The sequence below is a fragment of the Giraffa tippelskirchi genome, chromosome 6, assembly GCF_054371585.1.
Source record: "Giraffa tippelskirchi isolate mGirTip1 chromosome 6, T2T-mGirTip1v1.2.pri, whole genome shotgun sequence".
In the NCBI taxonomy this organism is placed as follows: Eukaryota; Metazoa; Chordata; class Mammalia; order Artiodactyla; family Giraffidae; genus Giraffa; species Giraffa tippelskirchi.
The window spans coordinates 96,707,673-96,733,904 of NC_137280.1; the positions used below are offsets into that span (position 1 = coordinate 96,707,673).

General features: G+C 56.5%; 1 protein-coding gene and 1 long non-coding RNA gene across 22 annotated transcripts in view; one reads left to right on the plus strand and one right to left on the minus strand.

The window, feature by feature from the left end:
* Window positions 1-26,232, minus strand: part of NFIC (nuclear factor I C) — a 73,722-nt gene that overhangs the window by 41,042 nt on the left and 6,448 nt on the right. For 13 of the 21 annotated variants that reach the window (XR_014056592.1, XR_014056590.1, XR_014056586.1 and 10 more), the window contains exons 1-2: window positions 25,768-25,941; window positions 15,135-15,666 (exon numbers count right to left, since the gene is read on the minus strand). Coding sequence is in view for 14 of the 21 variants with exons in the window: in XM_081499842.1 (XP_081355968.1) it covers window positions 15,135-15,666; window positions 25,768-25,797 (562 nt within the window). In the remaining 7 variants the exon portion in view is untranslated. Of the gene's footprint in view, window positions 1-15,134; window positions 15,667-25,767; window positions 25,942-26,232 lie in introns of those variants that run through there. The other 8 variants (XR_014056591.1, XR_014056587.1, XR_014056589.1 and 5 more) reach the window with 1 other exon arrangement.
* LOC145509985 (uncharacterized) lies at window positions 151-3,357 on the plus strand. Its single transcript, XR_014056595.1, has 3 exons — window positions 151-240; window positions 2,253-2,354; window positions 3,201-3,357. It is a non-coding gene; the product is annotated as an uncharacterized LOC145509985 (long non-coding RNA).

Here is a 26,232-nt window from a genome sequence, read left to right on the forward strand (position 1 = left end):
GACCCGCCCTGAGCTGTGTGTCCTTGGTTCAGCACTGCCCCTCTCTGAACTAAGACTGGGTGCTCTCCCCAGTGTTGCCTGGGGGGAATCACACCTGCAGCGAACCAGGAGCCTGCTGACTACCTCTGTTTCCTTCTATGCAGAAAGTAGATTTTGAGATGCAAACCTTTCAGACTGCTTGGAGCCCCATTTTCCAGAGGGGTCAGAGATGGGAAGGGGCTTGTCCCAGGTCTCATGTCAGTAAGTGGACAATCGGATGGGAACTCAGTTACTCTGGTTCTGGTGCCCACATTTGTAACCTGCTGCCTGAAACGCAGGAGGAGGTGGGAAACTCGAGGGCCAAGCCTGGAGTCATAGTTAGTGGGGAGACTTTTCTTCTCCCCTGGTCCTCCTATGGCCTCTCTTCCTGGAGCCTGGCATGCTGTTGGTGCTCAAACAGTGCTTACACATAACTGGCAGTCAATAGATGTTTGTAGACAAGTGAGTGTGATTATTCCTGCAGAGCCTATCACATGGTAGCTGCTCAATACATGCCTATAGCATGAATAATTGGGATGATCCTGCTAGGGCCTGGTTTACAGCAGGTACAAAATAAATGCTTGTCAGACATGAGAATCCCCTGTTGGGAAAACGGGGATATTCAGAGAGAAAGACCAGGTTTAGGAGTGTAGACTCCAACCAGTGGATTTCTACAACAGGCCAGGGCAGGGTATGAAATGTCATCCAAGCATTGCCCATCTCATGCCCCCCTGGTCTTTTGAAGATCAGCAGAAATCCTCTTTTGCAAAGCCCACCCAACTGCTCCAGGCCTAGCTATCAAAGGCAGGACCTCAGTGCAGGAGGAACCCCAAAAAATAACAGAAACTTGGCCTGGGGACCCAGGAAGACTTTCTGTTGGAGGGGACATTGGAGCTGGGGCCTTGATGTCTGAGTAGGAGTTTGCCAGGTACAGAAAGAGCTTGTAATGACAGAGTATGAAATACATTGTCATACACTGTAGAGACAGTGTATGAAAATAATGATAATCATAACTGCCATTTATTGAGTCCTTATATGCCAGGAGCTGCATACAATCACAAGAGCTATGTACAGATTTACAGAGGGGCAGAAGAGGTCTCAGGGAGGTCAAGCAATTGGGTCGAGTACATGCAGCCAGGACTTGAACCCATGCAGAGATTTGGCCTCACCACCTGCTGCCTCACTGAATGTGTCTGGATCTGGCAGAGACCGGGCAGGCAGCACATGGTGGGTGTGTAGCAAAGACAGACAGACAGCCCTGTCTGTATGGGGTGGACTGGACTGTCCAGCTCTAGACGTTCTACAGGGCAAAGGAGGACCCTATAGGCCTGCTTTCCCCAGAGAGAGAGGGCTGCAGTTTCTGGGAAGAGGGGCATGGCTCCTACTGCCTCTCCTTGGCCAGAATGGCCCCAGTGAACCCAGGAGCCTCCAGGAATCTCCTCAGCCCGCACCTAAGGGAAACAAGGGGGTGTGGAGGCCAAAGACCCTCCATATGTCACCTCAGTACCCCAGGAGGAAGGTGTCCGGGCAGAATCTTAGGCTGACCACATAAATCTTTGCAGCCTCTACTTGGGTGTCCAGTTATTCCCACTGACCCCCGCAGTGTACCCATTTCATGGATCCAGAAACTGAGGCACTGGAGTGGCTTGGAGCCAGGCTATCTGTTTCAGGGGCAACTCCTTGCCCAACTGGCTGTGTGACTCTAGGTTAAGCCCCTGGTTCTCTCTGGGTCTGTTTCCCTATGTGGCACATGAGGCTGGGAGAGCATAGTAACAGTCTAGACAGCTTTTTGTGCTGGCCTTTGACCAAGTGTCACAGGGGTTCTGTACTTCCCAGGTGGTGTAGAGGTAAAGAATCTACCTGCCAATGCAGGAGATGCGAGTTCAATCCTTGGGTCTGGAAGATCCCCTGGAGAAGGAAATGGCAATCCACTCTAGTATTCTTGCCTGGGAAATCCCATGGACAGAAGAGCCTGGAGGGCTACAGTCTGTGGGGTCACAGAGTTGAATATGACTGAGCAACTAAACACGCAACATGCCACAGGGGTTCCATAGCTGTGGTCTCATTTTACAGGGACAAATGGGCTCAGATGGGGGAGTCACTTAGTTGCCCAGTGGCCCATCTCAATGAGTATCAAGGGTTTCCACATACCTGTCTCCCCTGTTGGGCATGGGGGAGTGGCGCTTTCTGCCTCCCAAAGCCTCCTACATTATTGCTACTGATCCCTGAATTAGTGCCTACTGTGTGCCAGCGCTCCTGGAACCCGCGGAGCAGTTACAGACCATCATTCCCATTTCACAGCCAAGGAAACTGAGGTGCCAGCCTAAGCCTACCAGGTGAGATCAGGAATAAAAAAACAGGAACAATGCAGCCATGCAAACAGAACACCCAGCTTGAGGCTGGGGGCCCCACAGTTGCCTGCCTAACTCATCCAGAGCCCTATGGGCCACCTAGGGAACCACTGCCCTACCCCAGCTTGCCCACAAACAATATCCTGACTCCAGGAGAGGCCCTGGGTATGTCTGGGGGCCGACTTCACCTGCCCTCCTTTTCCCTGCCTGGGTCCAAGCAGGAGGCAAGGGGACAGGAGGGCCAGCACCAGCCTTGGAAGGGCCCTCATGATCCAAGTGACCGTCCAACTGAAGTGCATGGTCTTGCTCTGCCCAGACTGACCAATGCCACTGAATTCTCATGCTGCTGGAGTCTGCCTCTGCCTGGCTGGCCCCTGGCCTTCCCTGGCCTGAGCCGGAACCAGCCCTGTCTTCTCAACTCCCACCCTTGCCCCCTAAAGCCTGTTCTTCCCACAGTGGCCAGAGGGCGCCGGTGAGCACTGAGTCAGGCCCTGCCCCTCCTCTGCCCACAGCCCTCCAGGGCTCCCACCTCCCTGGTGGTAAAAGACCAGGTCCCCTCCCTGCCCTCCCCTCCTCCCTGTCTCCCCCTCGCTCAGTCTGCTCTGTCTACCTGGGCCTCCTGGCTGTTCCTCCAACCTGCCAGGTCCAGTCCTGCCCCAGGGCCTTTGCACTGGCTGTGCCCTCTGCTTAGGGTGCCCTTCCCCCAGTTCTTTGCACAACTGGTTCCTCTTCACCCTTCAGGTCTCAGCTCAAATGTCAGGTCCTCAGACAGTCCCTCCCCAAATAGTCCATCACTCTGTATTCCTTAACTTTCTTTATTTTTCTCGACAGCCCTCATCACGAACTTGTTCTTTGTCCGTCTCCCCCACCCGACTGGGAACCCCACCAGGGCTGGATTTCTGTCTGTCTTGTTCATGGTGGTGTCCCCAGGACCTGGAAAAGGGCTTGGCATACAGTAAGTGCTTAATAAATATTTATCAACTACCAAGAAGTTGTACTGAACGAGTGCATGCATGCCCCATGCTATCTTAACCCTTCACACGTCTGAACTCATTTCCCCTCGGCAACCCTGAAAAGCAGCGTGTTTTACAGATGGCGATATGGAGGCCCAGAGAGGGTTGCCATTTTCCTGAGGTCATACAGCAAGCAGGTGGCAGGGCTAGCACCCCTGTTAAGACCCACTGCCTTACTTTGCTGACACCCCCTTGCCCAGATGGGGAAACTGAGGCTCAGGGACAGAAGGGACTAGCTGAGGGTCAGAAGCAGAGTGGGCTCTGTGCCTCCTGGGAAAGAACAAAGCGATGATGAACAACATCAACAACAATAATAATAATGGTACTGATGAGCATAGAATCGACGAGAGTTGATAAGGGCTCCCCTCCATGGGTTGGTACAGGGTCCTGGAGGGGAGACTTGGGGGACGCCAGCCCCTTTAAGAGCCTACCCCTCCCCAGATGGGGCTGGCCCGGCCTCCCCTTATGTAAGCAGGCCAGCTGCCCTTGCATAACCCGGTTACATAAGGAAGCAGGGAACAGGCTTGTCCATCCGGCAGCAACCTGTCCCAGGCTGTCTGAGGGGCCGGCCTGAGGCATAGGAGCACCGAGGCCGCCCAGAGCGGCCAGCGGGTGCAGCCCAATTCAAGGCCTTCTGGGTCAGCCCATGTGTGGGGGATGTCCCAGACTCCCCCAGCCACAGCATCTCCTGGGTAGGAGAAGTGAACAGTTTCCAGCCTGAAAGTGGACAGGGGCTATTCCCATTGCTCTGAAGGGGAACCGAGGCCCAGAGAAGGCAAGCGAGCAGCCTGCAGCTTCACAGCCCTGGGTGGAGGGTGGAGGTGGCAGGGCTGACTGACACCTGGGCCGCATAACCTCTCAGCACCTCTGTAAAATGGAGCTCCAGACAGCCTTTCTCAACAGGGCCTGGTGTGCAGCTGGCACTCAATAAGTGCAGCCTGAAACTCAGCTGCAATTAAAACCCTTTTAATTCTGTTAACCAGCCTAACCCTTGCCTCATTTGACATTTGAAAATAGGAGGTAACGGAGGAAGGTGAAGAGGTAACTGCCCAATCCCAACACCACGAGGTTCAAGCAATGCCATGAGCACAGAGGAGCGCCGACTGTGTACCAAACCCTGACCCAGATACCATTACATCTGCCCAGCGGCTGAGAGAAAAGAAGGAAAATTTTCATTTTTCCTAGAGGGAAACCCACACGCCACCAGGCACATGCAGCCACCATCTGACCATGTGGGGCTGGGATGTCTGGATGTGATGCTGCCTGCCCCTACCCCAACGCAGTTCCTCCATCTTTGGGAGGCTGGGGAGTGGAGCTTGGGAGCAAAGCCCCCAAAGGCTTGGGGTGGGCGCCCCCCCCTTCTCTGGGCACTGGCCCTTTAAGCCAGCAGGCTGCCAGGGCTTGTCCTGGAGTGACCCCAAGGGGCGGGTGTGGTCAGGAACAAGGGGCCCATTCAGTTGCTGTTGCCACCTCCGGGCAGCCCACAGGCTGGCCTGGGGTGGTGAGGGGAGGAGACTGGCCAGGACTGGGGAGAGAGACGGGGGCTGAGACAGACAAAGAGACAGAGACCCAGACGGGGAGACTCGCAGCCTGGACTGCATCTCTTGCCTCCCTGTTCCACTACATCAGGGGTTTGAGGCTGGCCTACTCCCAGCCAGGCTGCAGCCCCAACTTGATCCAGCTGAGCCTGGCACCTGCTCACCAGCACCCAAACTCTCTAGGCCCAAAGGCAGGATCCTAGGACATTCTAAGGGAGGTCCCTGACACACCCCAAACAACCCCTTCCTAGGGGACTTCTGTATTCCCTCAGATCTGCCAGTGAAAGTGAAAAGTGAAAGTGTTAGTTGCTCAGTCATAACCAACTCTTTGCGACCACCTGTGGACTATAGCCCGCCAGGCTCCTCTGTCCATGGGATTCTCCAGGCAAGAATACTGGAGTGGGTTGCCGTGCCTTTCTCCAGGGGATTGTCCCAATCCAGAGATCAAACCCAGGTCTCCTGCACTGCAGGCAGATTCTTTACCACCTGGATTCGAATCCTGACTACCATTTAGTTGTGTGGCCTCAGGTTGTTGTCTTAACCTCTCTGGGCCTCAGTTTTCCCATGTATGAAATGTGGTTCATGATAATCCCTACCTTTGTGGGATTAAGGTGAAACAAAATGGTGTGAATAATCCCTGACTTGTACTGAGAATTTACTTCTTAGTAAGCCCTCAGTATGCTTGGAGTTCCCCCCAAAATGCACCCCAACATCCCAGACACAGACAACCCCTGCCTCCTGCCAGAGGTCACCAGGGTTAATTACAGCTGCTGCCTTCCAGCGAGGACCTACTATGTGCTCTGTTCCCCCACAGCCTCTGGAAACACCCCGGGTTCCGTGTCCCCACATGTGATAAACAACAGACTTTTATTGCAGATTAAACAAAATCCCGGCTTATTCCTGGTCCCCCCCTAGTCCCAGCTTCTCACAGTCCTGCTCCCAAACATTTCCCGACCATGGGGCCCCCATTCAAGCAGGCAGCCCCTGCCTCAGCGAGTCTGGAAAAAGCCTAAAAAAATCCCCGAAATCTACCTCTGTCTCCCTCTGTAAGGCTCTTTTCTAGAATGCTCTGCTCAGTCACTAGACGTCTGAGGACAGGCTTACTCAACTCTGACCTGCATGTTCTAGATCCCTGCCAGAAAGAGAATTCTAGAACTTGCCCTGGATGTTCTAGAACCCAAGTTGAGAACACTTCAGAGCCTGTCCTTGGACATGAGAAAATCCCACATGTGGAATTCTGGAAATTCTGGAATTCTGACCATGTGGCTCTGAACCTCCCTGGGAGAATTCTAAAATTGTCAGATGGTAAAGATCTCAGCGTGGTTTGTTTTTTGTTTTTTTTTTTTTTAATATTTATTTGGCTGCACCAAGTCTCAGTTTGCAGCATGCGAGATCTAGTTCCCTGACCAGGGATCAAACCTGGGTCCCCTACATTGGGAGCATGGCATCTTAGCCACTGAACCACCAGGAAAGTCCTAAGATCCTAGCTGTGAAGGGTCTAAAACTGAGGCCTTGGGAATTCCAAAATTTGTCCTGTGGAGGATCTAGGACAGCCCTCCTGCCTCTCTTGAAACCTTTTTGCCACTTGCAAGCCATTTACCCTGAGGTACCAGTGGTATTTGCTCAGTCATGACCAACTCTTTGCAATCCCAAAGACTGTAGCCCTCCAGGCTCCTCTGTCCATGGGGCTTCTCCAGGTAAGAATACTGGAGTGGGTAGCCATTCCCTTCTCTAGGGAATCTTCCTGACCCAGGGATCGAACCCAGCTCTCCTGCAGGGCCCCCCTTTTCCCCCCATCCTGACGCCCACACAAGACAGCCTGGGGCAGAAGGCGGGATAGAATGGACCCGAGGAAGGACCCTCTCTGGGCCTCAGTTTCCTGATGTGGACAAGAAACCCAGTGTTCCCACGCGTCCCCTCCCTTGTCCCTCACTGACTCTGACCATCTGTGACTTCCTGCCCACACCCAGCTGGAGGGAGAGGGGCTGGACTGGCAGCTGTCTGCGGAGGCGGGGGGGTGCCCGGAGATGTCCCTAGCTGCCCTCAGCACCCCTCTGGCTGGCCGGGCGCAGGGCCAGAGTGGCAACTGCAGCCCCACCACACTGGGGTGGCCGCCACAGGTGCATGGAGATGCTTCCCACTTTCTGCGGGCTCCACACCTCTCGGGTCCTCGGGAGCCTCAGCAGGTGTGGACGCGCAAGCTGGGCACCTGAGCGGGGTGTCCGTGGGGGAGGGGCTACCTACTCAGTAAAGTGTTACTCGCTCAGTCCATTCTGACTCTTTGCAACCCCGTGGACTGCTGCCTGCCAGGCTCCTTTGTCCATGGGTTTCTCCAGGCAAGAACACAGGAGCAAGTAGCCATTCCCTTCTCCAGGAAAGAAGTTAAAATTTCTGAGCGCTTGTCATGCTGAGAGGTTCCTTTCTCAGAGATCCTATCTTAACTTCAGTCACTGAACACTGCCTACACTCAGCCTGCAGATGAAGAAAGCAGAAGCCCAGAGGTGGGCATTAACTTGCCCAAGGTTGTCCAGCTGGCCAGAGGGCAGAACTGGAGCTGGAAACACAGTAATGGTGATGATGATGAGAAAGGTGGTGATGCTCAGTCGTGTCCGACACTTTTGCGACCCCATGGACTGTAGCCTGTCAGGCTCCTCTGTCCATGAGATTTTTCAGGCAAGAATACAGGATTGGGTTGCCATTTCCTTCTCCAGAGTATTTTCCCCAGCCAGGGATTGAACCTGGGTCTCTTGCATTGCAGGCAGATTTTTACCAACTGAGCCATGAGGGAAGCCCTAATAGTAACCATGATTATATTACCACCACTGGTTTTATTTTTATTACTTATCATTGCATTATAATAGAGGATGTATTACTCATTATTACTATCATTTTTCAGATTTCGACAATGAAGCCTAGTTAAATTACAAATTATCACTAACAACAAAGAATTTTTTAAACTGTGGTAGAATATCAATAGCATAAAATTCACCTGGTGGCTCAGCAGTGAAGAATCTGCCTGCAATTCGAGAGACCCAGGTTTGATCCCAGGTTGGGAAGATCCCCTGGAGAAGGGAATGGCTACCCACTCCAGTATTCTAACCTGGAGAATCCCATGGACAGAGGAGCCTGGCGGGCTACAGTCCATGGGGTTGCAAAGAGTCGGACATGACTGAGCAACTAACACCACCACTTCCATTGTTATTTTATTTATTTTTTGGCACGTGGGATCTTAGTTCCCCAACCAGGGATTGAACCCATGCCCCCAGCATTGGAAGCACAGAGTCCTAACCACTGGAGCCACCAGGGGAGTCCCCAAAATTCACCACCTTAGCCATTTTTAAGTGCACAGTTCAGTGGCACTGGATACCTTCACACTGCCTTGTAACCATCCCCACCATCATCTCCAGAACTGCCTCATTTTCCCAAAGGAAAACTCTGTCTCCATTAACTAACCCCCCCCCGCCCCGAGCCCCTGGCCCCACCATCTACTTCCTGTCTCTCTGGATCTGATTCCTCTAAGACCTCCTGTGGGTGGAACCAGACAGTGTGTGTCCTGTGTCTGCTTCTCTCATTGAGCATTATGTTCTCAGAGTCCATCCACAATGTAACATGGGTCAGGATCTCTTTCCTTTCTAAGGCACCAAATTATGTTTGAGCCTGGAGGAGGGCATGGCAATCCACTCCAGTATTCTTGTGTGGGGAATCCCATGGACAGAGAGCCTGGTGGGCTACAGTCCACGGGTTTGCAAAGAGTCGGACACCAGTGAAGTGACTTAGCACACATGTTTGAGCACCTACTGTATGCCAGGCCCTGTCCTAGCACTCTTCATGCATTATCTTACTTAACCCCATATAGCCTAGCGAAGCAGGCACCATCTGTTTCATGCCCTTTTCAGAGGGAAGGCAACTGAGGCCCAGAGCAGTGACGTCACCTCCCCAAGGCCACACAGTGCATGAGCGGTGGGATCTCAACCTGGGCCATCTGGGTACAGATGTCATCCCTACCTCTTCCTGACACGGGGCTCCCACCTGCTGCATTAGCAGCACCCTCGGCATCGCTAACCAGGAGCCCAGAGGCCTCCCACCGCCACTATAAATACATCATCAGCTGGTGTCTGGACCTCACCCCTGGGCAGCCACCACCCCTGCACGGACAGACAGCTGGTCCACCTGGCTGCCCTGCCCTGGGGGAGTCCAGGCTGCCAGGAGCCCCTTACTCCTCCACCATCCAGACACCTGGCTTCCAGTGGGGGCCCATCCTCGGTTACAGGTACCCCGGCTGGTTCTCTAGATGCTCAAAGGTTCTTCCCTGCTTTGCCTCCTGGGGCTGGGGAGAGGATCTGGGAAGGAATTGAGCATTTTATTGAGCACCTGTTTTATGCTATCCAGGGGTCACTGACTCCAATTGTCAATGCAGTGGACACAACACAGTTATTTTTTCCACTCTCCAGGTGGGAAAATGAAGGGTCAGAGAGAGGAGTACATCTCACACAGCCTGGAACAAGTGTGGACACAAAATTGTGTCCATCATACAAGCGAATGGGCGCTCTCACATGCCCTCCTGTCCACATCCATCCTGTCTCCCCCAGCACAGTGTCCTGGGCTGGAATGGATATTAACAGGGGTTGGAAGAGATGGGGGACCCTCTGTCAAGGTCCAGCTTGTTTCTCTCCGTGGCCCCACAAGGCCCTACCTTCCTGGCTCAGCTCTCCTCCAACCTCAGAACAGAGAGAGCAGGGCTCTGCCCTAAGTCACACAGCAAGCCCAGGCAGAGCTGAAGCCAACCCAGGCTCCTTCGATCCAGGCCCTTTCTCCTGCTATCTGAGCCCAGGGTGTACTTTATGAGGATCCCGGCCCCCAGGCTGGGGCATGGTAGGCACTTAGGGAAGGTTCACCAATATTCATTCATTTGTTCACTATGTATTTGGGCCAGCTCTCTTCATCATCTGTACAACTGGGAGGGTGTAGGTTCCATTCAGTAACCCCAAAAGCAGTTTTCAGTTTTTTCCTTTAGTGGTTTTGAGGACTCAGGATCTGTGGGTTCTAATTCTGCCCTACCTCTTAGGAGCTGTGGGACCCTAGACAAGTGACTGACCATCTCTGGGTCTGTTTTCTTACTGAAACACGAGAGTAGGTACTAGTTGCTCCCTCCCTGGGTGGTGAAAGTGAAAATGTTAGTCGCTCAGTCTTGTTGACTCTTTGCAACTCCATGGACTGTAGCCCACCAGGCTCCTCTGTCCGTGGGATTCTCCCGGCAAGAATATTGGAGTGGGTTGCCATGCTCTCCTCCATGGGATCTTCCTGACCCACGGATCGAACCTGGGTCTCCTGCATTGCAGGCAGATTCTTTACCATCTGAGCCACTAGGATGATCTCCCTGGGTGGTGGAGAGAATTAAACCAGATGTGGGGCAGGCTCAGCATCGGGTATGCAATACATGTCCGCTGTTACTATCATCTGTTGTTATGATTGCTTCCCAGGTTCATCCAAGACAGGGTGGGGACCCCTTCCCCCTCGATCCTCCTGCCCCCTTCCTGGGCACCCTGGGCAGCCCCTTGAGCAGCTGTGAGCTTCCCAAGCGGGCCCCTGCCCACAGTGCCGTTCCAGGAGGTTGGCACCGAACAAGGCGGGAACAGGAGGCGGGAACGGGAGGCCAGCCCACGGCGGCGTCAGCAGATGGGCACCATCTGGACTGGCGGCTCGGGGCGGGCTGGCAGCTGCCGGGGCGGGCGGGCCTGGCAGCACCTCCCCCACCCGCCCTGGCATGGTGCCCGCCCGCCTCAGGTTTCTCAGGCCGCCAGAGGGGGCGGGGAGGCCTGGCTGGGCTCTGGAGCTGGGCAGACAGCTTCTCTCTCTGGGCCCTGCTTCCTCTGGGCTCCTTCCCAAACGAGAGGCCGAGGAGGAGGCCCGGCCTTCCCACTGCCAGGCAGCGGTCCTCAGCCCCACCCTCCAGCACTTGTGCTTGGGACCATTCCAGCCCCAGGGCCTTTGCACCGGCTATGCCCCCTCAATGGCCTGGCACACTCTCACTCAAATCTCTCTGTGGCCCAGCCAGAGTACCTGCCATGCCTCTCCATGCCCCTCCCTGTCCTTAGCTTTTTATTAATTTAACTGAGAATTGTCAGCTTCCCCATCTCCTGCTCAATGGCACACCCACCCACAAAGGGCATGTAAGGACCAAGCAGCCCCAATGTCCCAAGGCAGAGCTCATGTCACTCCCCTCATCAGGGTCCCCCAGCTGTCCCCTAGGCCATCCTCCGGGCACACACGGAGTCCACTCCTGGAATCAGGGCCCCGTGTCTGCAACGACGCCAGATGGATGCCCGAGGCAGCCAAGTTTGGCCCAAGGTGGTGCCCTGGGCTCTGAGGAGCCTGGGAGTCCCAGCGCCAAAGGGATCTTCTCCCAGCTCGTCCCCACTCTTCTATTCTCCAAAATAACCCTGGGGAGGGAGGCCTGGGATTCCTCCTTGGGGTGGGGCCCCAGCAATCCACCTGATAGCCCCAGGGAGAAACAGAGGCTGTGGGGGTAGGGGGAGCCGAGCCTCATCCCTGGGTCTGGGGACAGTGTGTGGGTCTCCGTGTGTCTCTCCATGTCTCAGGGTCCCTCTGTGTCTCTGGGTCTCTCTCACTGTCATTCTGTTGGCCCTGAGGCCCCACATCTGACACCCAAGGTGGTACCTCCTTCCAGCCAAATGGCAGGTGCCCGTCTCAACACCCAGCCTGTGACCTGTCCCAGAAGTCAAGCAAGGCCCGCTTTCCCCACTCCCCATCAACCCCATGGCCTCCCAGCAGGGCTGGTTTGAGTGGCCACTGCACTCTGACCTCGGCCCGGATGCCCTGCAGCCCTGAGACCCACAAGGGGAGAGGAGAGAAGAGGTGGCCAGTTCTCTCTGCCATCAGATGACTGCTTGGCTAAGAACAGAGACGTAACTGTGGCCCAGATGGGGATGGGGGTCCTGCGATGGAAGTCGGGGAGCTGGGGCTCAGCAGGGGGTTCTGGGCGGCAGCATCAGCTTGGGAATCCTGGAGGAAGCTCTGGTTAGTAAGAGCCTAGAACACAGACCGAGCCCAGAGGTGGCCAAGCCAAATAGACTGGACACCCACATCCTACACTGCAATTTACCTCCATCCCCTTCTGCCATCGAGCATGGAAAGCTAGCAGAGGTGCCAGCAACAGAAGCTGTGCTGTGCTTAGTCGTTCAGTCGTGTCCGACTCTTTGTGACCCCATGTACTGTACCCCCACCAGGCTCCTCTGTCCATGGGAATTCTCCAGGCAAGAATACTGGAGTGGGTTGCCATGCCCTCCTCCAGGGGATCTTCCCAGCCCAGGGATCGAACTCAGGTCTCCTGCATTTCAGGCAGATTTTACAGTCTGAGCCACCAGGGAAGCCCAAGAATACTGGAGTGGGTAGCCTAACCCTTCTCCAGGGGATCTTCCCGACCCAGTAATCGAACCTGGGTCTCTTGCATTGCTGGCAAATTCTTTACCAGCTGAGCTACCAGGAAGCCCTAGCAACAGAAGTTGCCCACGTCCAACCCTAATTCTGCCCTTTTCTAGCTGTGACCTGGGGCAGGGCAGGTAACTTCTTCCAAGGTACTTTTTAGTTTCCTTCTTTTGAGGCTTCCGTTTCCTCATCTGTACAATGGATACAATGATTCCTCCCTCACAGGGTTGCCATGAGAATGGAAAATAATTGCTAAGTCCTCAGAAAAATTGCTTGACAGAAAGAAAGTGGCACTGGGAGTTGGGGTTTTGAACCATAAGTAGGAGTTTTCCAGATGGGAATGACATCCGCAGCAGAGGGAACCATATGGGCAAAGGCATGGAGGTGGGAAATTATAAGCCTAATAAGGATGATAATAATAATGGTCCAAGAAAAAAAAATAAATAACGGTCCACAAAGTCCTATCCCTGTGCTGGGTACTTCTCTCCATGACCCCACAGGGGTTATTTGTCAAACACTTTATCATAAGAATCCAACATTCCTACAGCTATTTTTGATTGTCTCATTTTAAAGACAAGGAAAGCAGGCACAGAGAGATTCAGTGACTTGTTTTGGGTAACCCAGCAGCCAGGCAGGCAGGCAGGAGGCTGAGCTGGGGTTGGGCTCCCCGCTCAGCCTTCGAACCCGACCCTCACTCCCAGCTGGGTCAGCTGGAGCAGGTTTGAGTGGCGGTCCCCTGGGATGGAGCTGGCTCGAAGCAGGAGAGGGTGCAGCCTTGACCTTCCTCAGCCCTCAAGCGAGGAGATTGACCAGATCGGCTAGCAAAAGCATGGCCGACGGACACGAAGGTGTCTGTAGAGGCCTGGAGGCCCCGCCTGCCCGCTGAGCTGAGGAGGGAGGGGGTCGATGGGGGAGGGGAGGCTCCCGGAGATTGTGCTGACGCCGGCAGAAAACTTGCTTCAAAATTTTATCAGCTCAGCGCGGAGGAGGTGGGGGTGGGGCCGGGCGCGGAGGATGGATGTGGTGGGAGAGACCGGGACCTGCATGGTAATGAACGCTGCAGCCCCCAAGGCCGCCTGTGCCCTCTCCTTCCCCGCATCCCAACAGCCGCAGTCACCTTGTCTACCCCTGTGCTTCTGGCCCCATTGAATTCCGGTGGGGGCAGAGGGATGGGGCAGATGGGGTCAAGGACAAGGAATCAAGGTCAAGACAGGGAACTCTGGCCTGGCTGTCCCTCCCACACACCATGGTGACCAGGAGACCTCATGGAAGGCTCACAACACCGCTAGAAGTTGGCATGGTTGTTCCTCCCACTGTAAAGAGGAGGAAACTGAGGTACTGGACAGGGCTAGGTCCAGAGTCACACAGTCAGCACACGACACACGGCAGGGCTGCGATCAGAAGCTGGGCGGTCCTGCCTGGAGTCCCCCATTCTTCTCACTTCCCCTCCCCCCTCCTCCCAAGCCCTCCCCAATCATTTCTGGTTGTGTGATCAAGTGGGTGCCTGTGGGGCTACCGGTGGTGGGACTGGGTCTCCAAGCCGAGTGCACCCACCTGACACGCTCAGGCAGCCCAGGTGTGTGCGGGTTCACCCCCACAAGGGTACCAGGCTCAGCCTGAGTGGGAACAGCAGGGCACAGGACTTGTGCCAGTTAGGTTCTCCAGGCACGCCTGATTCCATCCGCATGAAGACAGTCACAGCTGCCACCCACCACACAGCAGACCAGAGTTCAACACGCGACACACACAATCTCCGAGAATCTCCCCAGGCCCAATCCAGGTAAGAACTTGGATAACCTCCATGTGACAGCTCCACTGGCCACACAACCAGGAAGTAATGGGTCACTGAAGCCCACTGCCCTCGCAACCAGGCCCTACCCACGACCACCAGGACCTGTTGACGTTCAGGACTGGGCCACCCGTCTGGCCTCTGCATCTCTGCCCAGGCTGCTGACCTCTGGGAGAGCCCCACGCTCATCACTGCCCAGGCGTCCTGCAGAGCTCAGCTCAGGGGAGCCTCCTTCTCCAGGAAGCTGTCCTGGATTTCTCCAGCCTCACAAACCCCACTGGTCTCCACGTGGACCATTTGACCACACAACTAGCAAATACCAGAAACACCCAGCTAGAAGGGCGGGAGTAGGGAACCCTGATGACCAGAGAGATTGATGACATAGCTCAAGTCACACATCACCCCAGCTTCCCACTTGGCATCAACATGACACCTGTCGGGACTCTGGGGAAGGTTTGAGAGTCGATCAACCAGCATTCACAGTGTGCCACCCAGCACCCTTCCAGCTTTCCCAGGAAGGATAAGGCTGTCCCTCTTCCACCTGTCAGTGGCCCATCCTCACCCCTGTTGCCAACAGACCTTCTGGGACAGCATCTCATTTCCTGTGACCTGCCACCCGCCTTGGACATCAAGGTCCGATGTCCTCCCTTCAGACCCCCAGGACACACCTGCCTCCTACCCCACTCTCCCCGTGAACCGGATCTCTTTCCCTTACACTTCACTTGGCATATGCCTACTCCCTCTGACTTTCCCCAGCACCTGCCTCCTCCCTTTGACTTGAAGAAGGCCCGCCTCCTTGCTCAAACCTTGCGAGACACGCCTCCCTCCTTGAAGCCTCCTCCACCCCCACCAACCCCTGCGCAGGCCCTGTGGACCTGCCTCCTCGCTCAGACCTGCGGGCCTGGCTCACGCCCCTGTGACAGGCGCATCCCCAGCCCTCTCCACCTCCAGCCCCGTGCATGCGCACGCCCTTACTCACCTCGCTCCCGCACGAAGTAGGCCAGGTAGAGGTCGAGCTCCTTGACCGCCACGCCGATGTGGTGAGGCTGCACGCAGAGCACCGGGTGGCCGCACTGCGCCGCCTTGACCAGGCGCTCGCCGTCGGTGCTCTCCAGGGGGATGCCCTTGAAGAGGATGACCATGACCAGGTCCAGCCGCCACACCTTGTCGGCCTGGCGCAGGCAGTCGATGCGGCGCATCTTGCCCTTCTGGTCGGGGTTGGAGAGCACGCAGCCCGGCGCCTTCTTGCCGGTGATGGCCAGCACGAAGTCCTCGCGGCACTCGGGCCGGATGTCCTTGCGCAGCTTGGCCAGCAGCCGCGATGCCCACTTCTGCTTGACTTCGGCCTTCTCGCCCAGCAGCTCGTCCTTCACCGCCCGCTCCTCATCCTTCGACATCCGTTTCTCATGCTTCTTGAAGTACTTGCGCTTCCGCGCCTGCAGGTTGAACCAGGTGTAGGCGAAGGCGCGGACGTGAGGCAGCAGCGCCTCGATGAAAGGGTGGAACTCATCCTGCGGGGCGGGAGAGGCCAGAGATCAGGAGGCGCTGGGGCCCGTGGACCCACTGCCTGGCCCGGAAGACTGAGCCTTCAGTGGCCCCAGGCAGACCCACTGGAGGGACGGTGGATCAGAGGTGTGCAGGGGTCCTCTGCAGATACCTCCAAACTCCCAGGGAAAAAACAGGGCCAGAGGGGACCCAGCAGAAGTTCACTGGATCGTCTGAGAACCCATTGCCGAGATGGGGAAACGGAGGCTGACCACGGTGAAAGGCACAGGCTAAGGAAGCCAGTCATGGAGGGCTGTTTTGAACCCCAGTGTACAGGCAGGACAAGCTGAGGGTCCCAGGTGGAAGTTGATGGGGACCCACTAAACAGATGGGGAAAACTGAGGTTGGTAGAATAGTGGTGGCATGGATCCATTCTCTGCCTTCTAGAACTGGGGTCAGCAAACTTTAAAAGTACCATAAAGAACTGGTAGTGAGTATTTTAGTCTCTGTTGCAAGACGCTGCAAAGGAGATGTGACCGACATGGCAGTATTTCAGTAAAACTTTATTTATAAACACAGACAGTGGGCCTTGGGCCCTGGGACTGTACTTTGCAAAGCACTGAACTAGAGCATGAACTCAAATGTCTAAAGCAGGGCTGAGCACACACTGGACACTGACAATTCAGGAGCAAACAGGCTTACAGTGTCACTTGTCTGCCAGACCCACTGCTCGGCAGAGGAAGCTGATGTGAGACGGAGGTTCAAGGGCTGCCTCTACTGGCTCTTGGCAGTTGAAAAAAATGAGGACAAGATATCTTTTCTATAGCCCAGAGATATAGACAGAACCAGCTGAGGTCCACAGGCCAAGAGGTCCACAGGTTCAGGGGCTAATGGAAGGGTGGGGGTGGGGTGGGGTAGTTCTTATATAGACCCATTGCAGGGGCAGGGAAAGCTGAGGCCCAAGGAGGCAAGAGCAGAATGCAGCAGAGAAGGGGAGCTCAGTCATGGAGGTTCAGAGCTGGAGAGAGAGGTTCCCGGGGGCCAGTTCACCCTAGCCTGCCCCCCACAGACCCATTCCACAGATGGAAAAACTGAGGCCCGAGGAGGGCCAGAGACCTGCCTAGAACTGTGACTTCAACAACCCCCCTCCGCCACTGCCTGAGTGGGGCTGCTGAGCAGCTGCAACACCCATTTTACGGATGAAGAAACTGAGACCCCAAGAAGGGACTCAGTCAGGAGGAGCAGAGCTGGGACAGGAAGCCACACCTAACCAACTTCTCCATGGAAACAACAGCATCCCCCCCCCCCACCACGTTGGGCCCCTAGGAGAATAATGGGGCCATGGGAGGCCCCTTTCCTCTTCTCTGGGGGTGGGAGGAGGCTGTCTCATTCTTGCCATTTTCAACAAGGGAAACTGAGTCTGCAGAACATCCCAGATGTGCTTTCTCACCCTCAAGGGGTGAGAAATTCAAGGAGAAAGGAAGACAGAGAAGAGAAATTTCGATCCCCACTCTCGCCTGGAGGCTGCACTGGGCTTCCTGAATGGAGGTTATGTCTCTCCCTAGCATGTGAATCTCATTATCTGCCCAGCTTTCCAAAGCCTGCATTATGCTATTATTATTATTGTTATTGACATTGTTGTCGCTGTAACGATTAGTTGCTTACAATCTTCTAGGGGCAAGAAAAGGCCCGAGGCTCCACTATGCCTTGCATGATGGGGAGGCTAAGCTCAGAGACAGGCAGAGACTTGGCTGAGGTCCTGGAGGCTCTCAGGGTCTATGTGAGGACACGAACCAAGACCCTGTCCGCCCCTTTCTCGGAGCAGCCTGCTCTCCGTGAGGCTGGGGTCCTTGGGGAGATGGTGACACAGTTGCTCTGGGCTACCAGTTGGTTTCCAGGTGGATGTGGCCAGGCTCAGTCCCACCTCCAGGCCTGGATGCACATGGTACTCCCTGCCCTAGGTGCCCCCTCCCTGTCCTGTACCCCATCTCCCCTCGGCCACCTGTAGCCATGGGGTGCTGGGGGTGGGAGACGACCTCAGATCTCCCCTATTACTGAGGGTCTGAAAATAGCCTTCTGTCCTCATGGGGTGGGGCAGGATGGGTACTGTTTGTGCCAGCCCAGCCCCCTCTATGCCAATGTCCCCCGACATGTGAGTCACCGTAACAGCTGTGGCAGGGACTGGACCTTACAGCCCCTTTCCCTGCCCTACCCCACCCTGCCCTGGCTGACCTGCAGAGGCAGAGGGAGAATGGAGGGGGCTGTCTCCTGCCAGGTCCCCTCCAACCTCAGAGGTGCTTTTCCTGTGTCACCATGTCACTCGACATGCCAGCCCCGGGGGTGGGGAGCAACTCGCCCAGGGTCACACGGCTGATCCGCAGACTTGGGTCCAGAGCCTGGGAGTCTGGCCAGAAAAGCCAGGGCAGGGAATCCATGGAGGCATGGGGCACTGTCCCCCATGGAAGGGACACCATGGTAGCAGGAGGCCTGGGCTGTGGCTGTCATCCGAGGCCTGGAGCTTATTTGGGGAGTGATCAGAGGGCGCTGGGAAGGGGCAGCTAGGGTGTCAGTCAGCTGAATGGGGGTGCTATCTCCTTCTAGCATAGGAACCCCCTTATCTGCTCGGCTCTCAAAAGCCTGAATTATGCTATTATTATTGTTGTTGTTGCTAGGATTATTTTGGGCCCAGACTCTACCTCTCCCTGGACCCCTTTGCCTCTGAACCCCCTCCCCTTTGATGAGTTCTCTCCTTTTCCTTCTCCTCCTCTCTCCAAGCCCCCTCACCCCTGCCATATGCCTACCCCCTCCTCCCTGGGCCCTCTCTGGGGAAAGATGCCAGGGAGGCGGGCAGGGGCGGGAGCCCACGTCACTGGTGACTCCAGCTGGTTCTGGAAGAAGGAAGACAAACAGCCTGTAACTGGGTCACAGACCTGCTGCCTGAGCCTCCACGTCCTCCCAGGGAGGTCAACCCAGGTGAGAGGCAGGCCTGTCGCTCTCTTTGTCCCACAAGACCTGTGACAACGAAGGCCTCTTCCCCAGACACTTCCCAATGCCCTCACTGGTTGACAGGGCAAGGGAGACAGCCAAGGAAAGCTAGAAGCCAAGAATCCTCCTGAACTCCTACGCATCCCTCAAAACCCCACCTCCAGTGTTCCTTCCTTCAGGCAGCCTTTCCTGCTTTCCTCAAGGTTCTCCCAGAACTATCCTGGACCAAACAGCTGGGCATTTTTGAGTCCAGCTCAATCGTTTTTCCTCCAACCCTGAGGCCCAGGGTTGAGGCACTTGTTGCCAGGCAGACTGGAGGGAACGAGCTTGGGTGACAACGGCCTCCATTTTCACCTTCTGTATGATCCAGGAACAAATCACTGCTATGCCTTGGGCATCAGTTTCTCATCCTATACAATGGGCAAAAAGGGACCTGGCACCCTGCTGGGGATCAGTGGGGAGCTTATCCACTGCTCTGGTAATCACAGATGCAAGGTTAGGGAAGACAGCAAGAAACCCCAGAAACCTTACTTGGCCCACTGGGACTTCACAAACTAAGAAGTATAATAAAATGTCAAGCTGGACTTCCTTGGTGGTCCAGTGGTTAAGACTCTGTGCTTTGACTGCAGGGGGCATGGGTTTGATTCCTGATTGGGGGACTAAGAACCCCAAAAACCTTACTTGGCCAAAGAGGACAGCAGCAGCTGGGAGGCAGATACTTGGGTCCAAGCCCTTGCTGGGCACTATGGACTGGTCAACTGTGCTCTGGGCTGTGTCCTTACTGGGCCTCCCTGTGGCTCACCCACTCTGAGAGTCCAGGACAGCAAACCAGGACATGAAACTCTAATTCCCAAACGAAAAGTTTTCCACAAAGCATTCTCTCTCCTTCTCAGTGACTCAACAAATGTTACTGAGAATCTCTTGTCCACCTCCTAAGTGCTCATCCCAAACTCCTATGCATCCTTCAAAATTCAGGTTCCAATGTCCCTTCCTCCAGGTAAGCCCACTGTTTGTTAAGTGTCAAACAGCAGAACTCATATTTGAACGCAGGCCCATTTGGTGCCAGAGTAAGTGTTCCTAACTGCTAGTGATTCCTCCTTCCAAGTTCAGAGCATCATAGCTTATGAACGGCTCTTATCCAATGAGGGAAAAATGCATTTGATGGTTCAACAAACATCTACTGAGTGCCAGCTCCATGCATGATGCTGGGGCCCAGCATAGTCCTGGGCTCAGCCCTCACCCAGATCGTGATTTGGGTAGGGATGGATATTAAACAAGCTGCTGCTAAGTCGCTTCAGTCGTGTCCGACTCTGTGCAACCCCATAGACGGCAGCCCACCAGGCTCCCCCGTCCCTGGGATTCTCCAGGCAAGAACACTGGAGTGGGTTGCCATTTCCTTCTCCAATGCATGCAAGTGAAAAGTGAAAGTGAAGTCGCTCAGTCGTGTCTGACTCGTAGCGACCCCATGGACTGCAGCCTACCAGGCTCCTCCGTCCATGGGATTTTCCAGGCAAGAACACTGGAGTGGGGTGCCATTGCCTTCTCCTTAAACAAGCTAGCAAATGTAATAAAATGTCAGGTTGGACTTCCTTGGTTGTCCAGTGGTTAAGACTCTGCACTTCAACTGCAGGGGGCATGGGTTCAATCCCTGGTTGGGGGACTAAGATCCCACAAGCTGCAGCCAATAAATAAATAAATAAAACAGGGAATTCCCCGGTGATCCAGTGGTTAGGACTCTGCCTCTGCACTCTCACTGCTGAGGGTCTCGGTTTCATCCCTGGCTGGGGGACTAAGATCCCACAAGCTCGGAGGTGTGGCTAAAAAAATAAATAAATGAAAGACAGAGGGAAGGAAAGAAAGTGAAAGAAAGGAAGGATGGAACAAAAGAGAAAATGCCGGGTTGAACAACGTGCTCTAAAGAAATTTAAAGGAGTTTGCGGGGGTGTCCAGGGAGTCCCCTGGGGATGATTCTTTTTAGTTGGAGGTGGTCAGGGAGGGTCTCTCATAGGAGAGGACACTTGAACAAAGACCTAAAAGATGACCATCCATGGTTGGAGCTTTTCAAGTGGAGAACACAGCACATGCAAAGGTCCTGAGGCAGGATCATGCCTTATATTTGGAGAGAACAGGGGGGAGGCCAGTGAGGCTGGAGCAGAGTGAGTGAGAGGGAGAGGAAAGAGGGAGGGTAGGGAGGGAATGCGCAGATCAGGCAGGGCCTTTGAGGACCCCCTGGGAAGACTTTGGGTAAATTAAGTCCAGGGAGTAGAAAATCTGGCAAAGTGACCAGTGAGTCTGAGCCCTGAATCTCCTGACTTTACTCTCTGTGCCCTGGGGTCCTGGGTGGATGCTGAGCCAGAAGGTTGGGGTGTGAGGGAGAGACGGGGAGCAAGGCTGAGCGTTTACTGAGCTCTCAACTCTACAGAATGGGAAAAATTGTTGTACCTGCTGTCCAGAGGGAAAGACTGAGGCACAGAGCACTGAAGCCACTAGCCCACAGTCACAGAGCCAGGAAGGAGCTGAGCTGGGGCTTGAACCTGGGTCCCTATGACCTTGAACTTCCTGATCCTTGGCCCCACCACCAGCTCCCCCAACCCCCCGAGCTTGGGGGTCTGGTCATTCCTCAGGGCTTCCTGTTCTGCACCCCACCTGCTCTCTCTGAATCCCATGTGGCCCTCTTCTGCTGCTCAGCCCTGGGTCACGTGCCACCTCCTCTTCGGGAAGCCAAAGCGGCAGCCGGGTCCTGCCATCCCCTCACTACACTGCAGCCCCTCGAGGGGATGGCTTTGATCTGTTTCTTCACTGCTGCTTCAGGGGCATCCAGATTAGAAAGGACCAACTTCATCCTCTGCTTGTTCCCAATGCGCACACCCCAGTGGACGAAGGAAGCTGGTTCCCACATTGGTCTAGTCAAACTCAGGGAAACCCTGTACAGGGCTAGGCAGGTAGGTGAGGAAAGACCAACAGAAAAACCCTGGCGGGGGGTGGTGGTTAGGGCTCAAGGTTCTGGGGAGTCACTGCTGCCCCTGGCTCCCAGCTCACCTTGAGCAGATAGTGACCGAAGGCAAGGAGGACAAGCTGGAAAATGCCTATGGGGTGTTTAATCCAGTTATTAGTTTCTGTGCTAAGTCACTTCAGTCGTGTCAGACTCTTTGCCACCCCATGGACTGTAGCCCACCAGGCTCCTCTGTTCATCGAAATTCTCCATGCTAGGATACTGGAGTGGGTTGCTATGCCCTCCACCAGAGGATCTTCCCGACTCAGAGATCGAACCTGTGTCTCTTACATCTCCTGCCTTGGCAGGCAGGTTCTTTACCACTAGTGCCACCTGGGAAGCTGCAGTTCTTAATTTGGTGACAACCATCATCACAGCCAAGCTTATTTGGCACCGATTGTATACCAGGCCCCAAGCTAAGGTTGAAGCATGCAAGGAAGGACTAGGTCACCCGCCTAGAGACACACAGCCACCTGGGCAGGATCTACATGCATATCCAAGGCCAACCTGGGATTCTGCCTCGGTGACCCCAGTCAGGGCACATGCGTATGCACGTCTGTGTGCCTACATGTGTGGGAGTGTGAGCTTTGGGAATGGCTCACCCAGGGTCCACTCGCACCCAGGCCACGAGCCAGTACACGTATGTGCGGGTCACTGTGAACCCACCTGTTCGTGGGACAGAAGCCCCAGGACACTTGGTGGGTCCCATCTGTTAGGTGGGAGACAGGGAGGTAGGTCAGCTCAGGCAGAGAGAGAGCAAGGAGGGGAGGAAGGGAGAGAACGCTGACTCGGCCAGAAGCCCAGCTTCGTGATTTACAAGGCACCCGACCCTGAGGCGTTGAAGCACCTCCGCTCCAGAGGAGGGAGAGGGAGAGACACGGACTTAGACTCAGAGAGAGACAGAGAGAGGGAGAGAGACATGGGGCGAGGTTGTGCCTTGTACAGGAGCCAATCGGAGACCACCAGACCACAGGTCATGGGGGGTAACCTCAGGAAGCGCCCACCTGCCCAGTCCTGACCAAACAGTCAGGTGGGCAATGGCTCCAGTTCCAGACTCACCAGCCATGCTGTGCCACCCAGGGCGGGCCCTAGCCCTCTCTGTTCTTGGTCCCTCTCCCAGTCCTGAAATGCTAGGAGACCCCCCCCCACCCAATCCCAGCAGGGCCTCCATGAACTCATACTAGGCTGGCACTTCATGCCTTCTGTCCCCTGCCACAAGCCGCCGCCACATACATCTGGCCCATAGGAGGCACTTAATGAAGATCTATTATATTCAATCAAGACGGAGTGGGGGACCCTCTCCTAGCCTCAGTCTCCCCACTGGAGAAACAGTGATTTTTTAATAAAGAGTGTTGCCCCACAGGCCATGGGGTGAAGCAATGAAGGGAAGAATGAATGAATGAGGGGGGCCCTGGCGGCCGGCGCTGCCGCTGCTGTGGCCACGGCCCAGGCCCAGCCTCGGCCCCGGGGAATCCTGGGCACTGCAGCCAAGAGGGATTTGGCCCCAAACCCGGAATAACTAACGTGGCGGTAGAGGCAGGCGGGAGGGAGGCAGGGAGGGAGGCCCAGAGTGGGGCAAGCGTGGGGAGGCCAGCCTTCCCGCCGGCAGGATTTATGGAAGTAACGGCTGCTCCACACAGTTCCTCTTAAGAGTAAAAGTGAAAAGTGTTTGAGTCACCATTGAAACAAGGACGGCGCTCCCAGAATCCTCCAGGGCCGCCCGGGCCGTGGCTGCAACCCCCCCCCCAGGTGGGCAGGACCTTGGGGGCACAGGGCGGGCTGGCACCGGAGCAGCCCGGCTCCCCTACTTTACACACCCCCAGCCAGTCTAGGCTCTGAGAAGATCCGGGTCGGATCAGCTAAAAGGGAGCTATTTTCGGATGGGCTCAGGTTGTAAAATTAGTCAGTAGAGAGGAGACAGGCCCAGAGATGGAGAGAGAGAGATGGAGAGGGAGAGAGACAGGGAGAGATGCAGGCAGAGAGAGGTGGGTAGGGTGAGATTAAGATGCAGCCAGGAGTGGGGGTCCTCCGTGGACAGTCTGGGTCCTTCCAGATTCCCCCAGCTGGAAAGCCCAGACCAGACTGAGCCTGCATGCAGCTTTGGAGATTACACCGAGGCTGTGGGGGGAGATTGAGGAGGGTCCCAGGCATCTCTCCAGGGTGGGGGGCACCCATGGAAGAATAAGCAGAGGAGAGGGATCCTCTTGCCTCTGGGTCACCCCATCCCCACCCTGGCCTGGGAGCTCCCAGGACCTCTCTCCACCTGACTGTCTCCCGGTCACCCTGTCCTTTGCACACAGAACCTCAGGTATTTTTTATTACCATGTTTCCACTGAGAGCCCGCTTGGCTGATCCTTGCCCTGTGCCCGGGGAAAGCCAGGCCCCGGGAGCAGCGGAAGGCCAGCTCTGCTTCTCACTGCCACCCCCACCTCCCCACCCCCGGGCAACGTGGACCAAGGCCTGTCTCCCAAGGAGTCCTGATGGGGGAATTCCAGGGCTCAGTGACAATAGGCTGCCGTCCAATCTCCTCGCCTGGAATAGCCTCCCTGGGCTCAGCCCCCCTGGGCGGTTCCCAGAGGGAGGGAGCCAGCAAGCGCGGGAAGGACAGAGGGGGCGGGGGCACCTCGGGGCCACCCAGGCCACCCCTTGAGGCCCAAGGTCACCCAGCAACCCTGACTAGGACCCTCATGGTACTTGGGGAGCTTTAGCGCAACAAGCGGCAGAGGGGAGCCAGCGAAGACTGCTTTGGGGGACCCCAAAATTTGCTCTGAAAGGGAAGGGAGGTCTGGAGAGGGGCAGGGACATCCCCAAGGTCACTCAGAGGATAAGGGGTAAGACAGGCCCCGCGACCCCCTTGGCATGGGCCCTCACATTCCCTGTGGGGAGCCAGAAACTGGAGGGGCTGGAAGGGGCCTGTGAGAAAGAGCCTACTATGCGGGAGGGGCACCCCAGGATCGTGAATGGTGGCGGGGGACGCCCAGCAGAGACTAGTATCCACGTGCTCCCCACACAGTAGTTGGTCCTCAGGATATTCGGTGGCCTGCTGGATGCCCACCTTCTGCAGCCCCTCACTTGACACTGCCTCTCCCTTCAGAAACTGCCTCCGCAGCCGCTTGTCACTTCGAGGGAAACTGAGGCCCGACCCCCATGGGTTAAAGACATCCAAGGACGTGGGGTGGGGGCGGAACTGGAGAGTGGAACCAGCAGATCTGGGAAGGTCCGCCGGGAGGAAGCTGGGGGAGAGAAGGGGTCCCCTGGGGCAACCCCGGGCACAGCCGCCCCCTCCCCACACACCCCCTGGGTCATTGCACAAGGGCCGAGCCCGGGCAGTCTGGGAGCGCGGCCAGGGGTGAGAGGCTACAGGAGGGGGCAGGGGCAGGTGCCGGGCAGGCGAGGGCGTCTGCAGCGCCGCAGTGCCCGGGCCAGACCCGGGCTCGCCCGGCCTCCCGGCTCCTCTCGCCGGCGGCGGCGGCTCAATAACCCACAATCGATGCAGCGAAAATATCGGGCCGGGGTTGGGGGCGCGCGGGGAGTGGGAGACCCGACTGGACGTTGGAGCACCCCCCCCCCACCGCTGGTGCCTCCAACTTGGCGTGCCCCCTCCCCCTCCGCGCACACGTGGGCCAATAATGGGGGGAAAGGCGGCCAGGGCCGGGGTGGCGGGGCACCACCTTATGGGGGAGGCGTCCGTCGCCGTATCAGAGGGGTCCTCCCCTCCAGAGTCTCCTGGCGTCCAGGGTCCAACCCGGACCCCCTCGATTCCTCCTTTGATCAGGCCTGGATCCAGTCCGGGGGTTCGCAGAGAACCCCGCCTTTGGCCTTCTCCCGGGCACTCTTCGACCTTCCCGGGTGGGGTGGGGGTGCGCCTCCAGCGTCTGGGGAGGGCGAGACTGCAGGGTGAGCCCCCACGTCCGCCAGGGGGAGAGGTCCCGTGGGGCGCGCGGGCGGGCTTCCCGGATGAGGGTCCCAGCCCATCCCCCCCGCCTACAGGACCCTGGCCTGAGGCGGGGGCATCCCGGCCGCGGCGGCGGGAGGGACGCGCGCCTTTTTCGTCCCGCCTCCTCGGCCTTCCAAACTCCGGGGCCCGGTGGCGGGGGGCGCGGGGCCGGGGCACGGGGGGCACGCGCCCGGGACCGGGCGGGGGGCGTACCTGGGTCAGGCAGAGCGGGGACGAATACATCCCGGGCGCGGCGGGAGGCGCAGGGCCGGCCGGAGCGGGCGCGCTGAACTTACTGAGTCATTTTTCCAAACCCCCCCCCCCCCCGCGGCCGCGGCCGGCGCGCTCCTCGCCGCCTCCTCCCTCGGTCTCCCTCCCTCCTCCCTCCCGCGCTCTCCCTCTCTCCTGCGCCTGACTCCCTCTCTCTCTCACTCTCTCTGTCTCTCTCTCTTCCTTTCCTGTCCCCCCCCACCCCGTCTCTGTCTCTCTGTGTCTCTGTCTCTCCTCCCTCGGCAACCACCTCCCTCCCTCCTCCAATTTTTCTCCCCTCCCACCCCGAACCTCCCACTTCTCAACATCCAACTTTCAAAGAAACGAGGGGGGAAAAAAAGAGCGCGAGCGAGGAAGGAAAGCCGCTCCCCCCGCGCTCCCCATGCCTCCTGAACCCCCATCATTGCT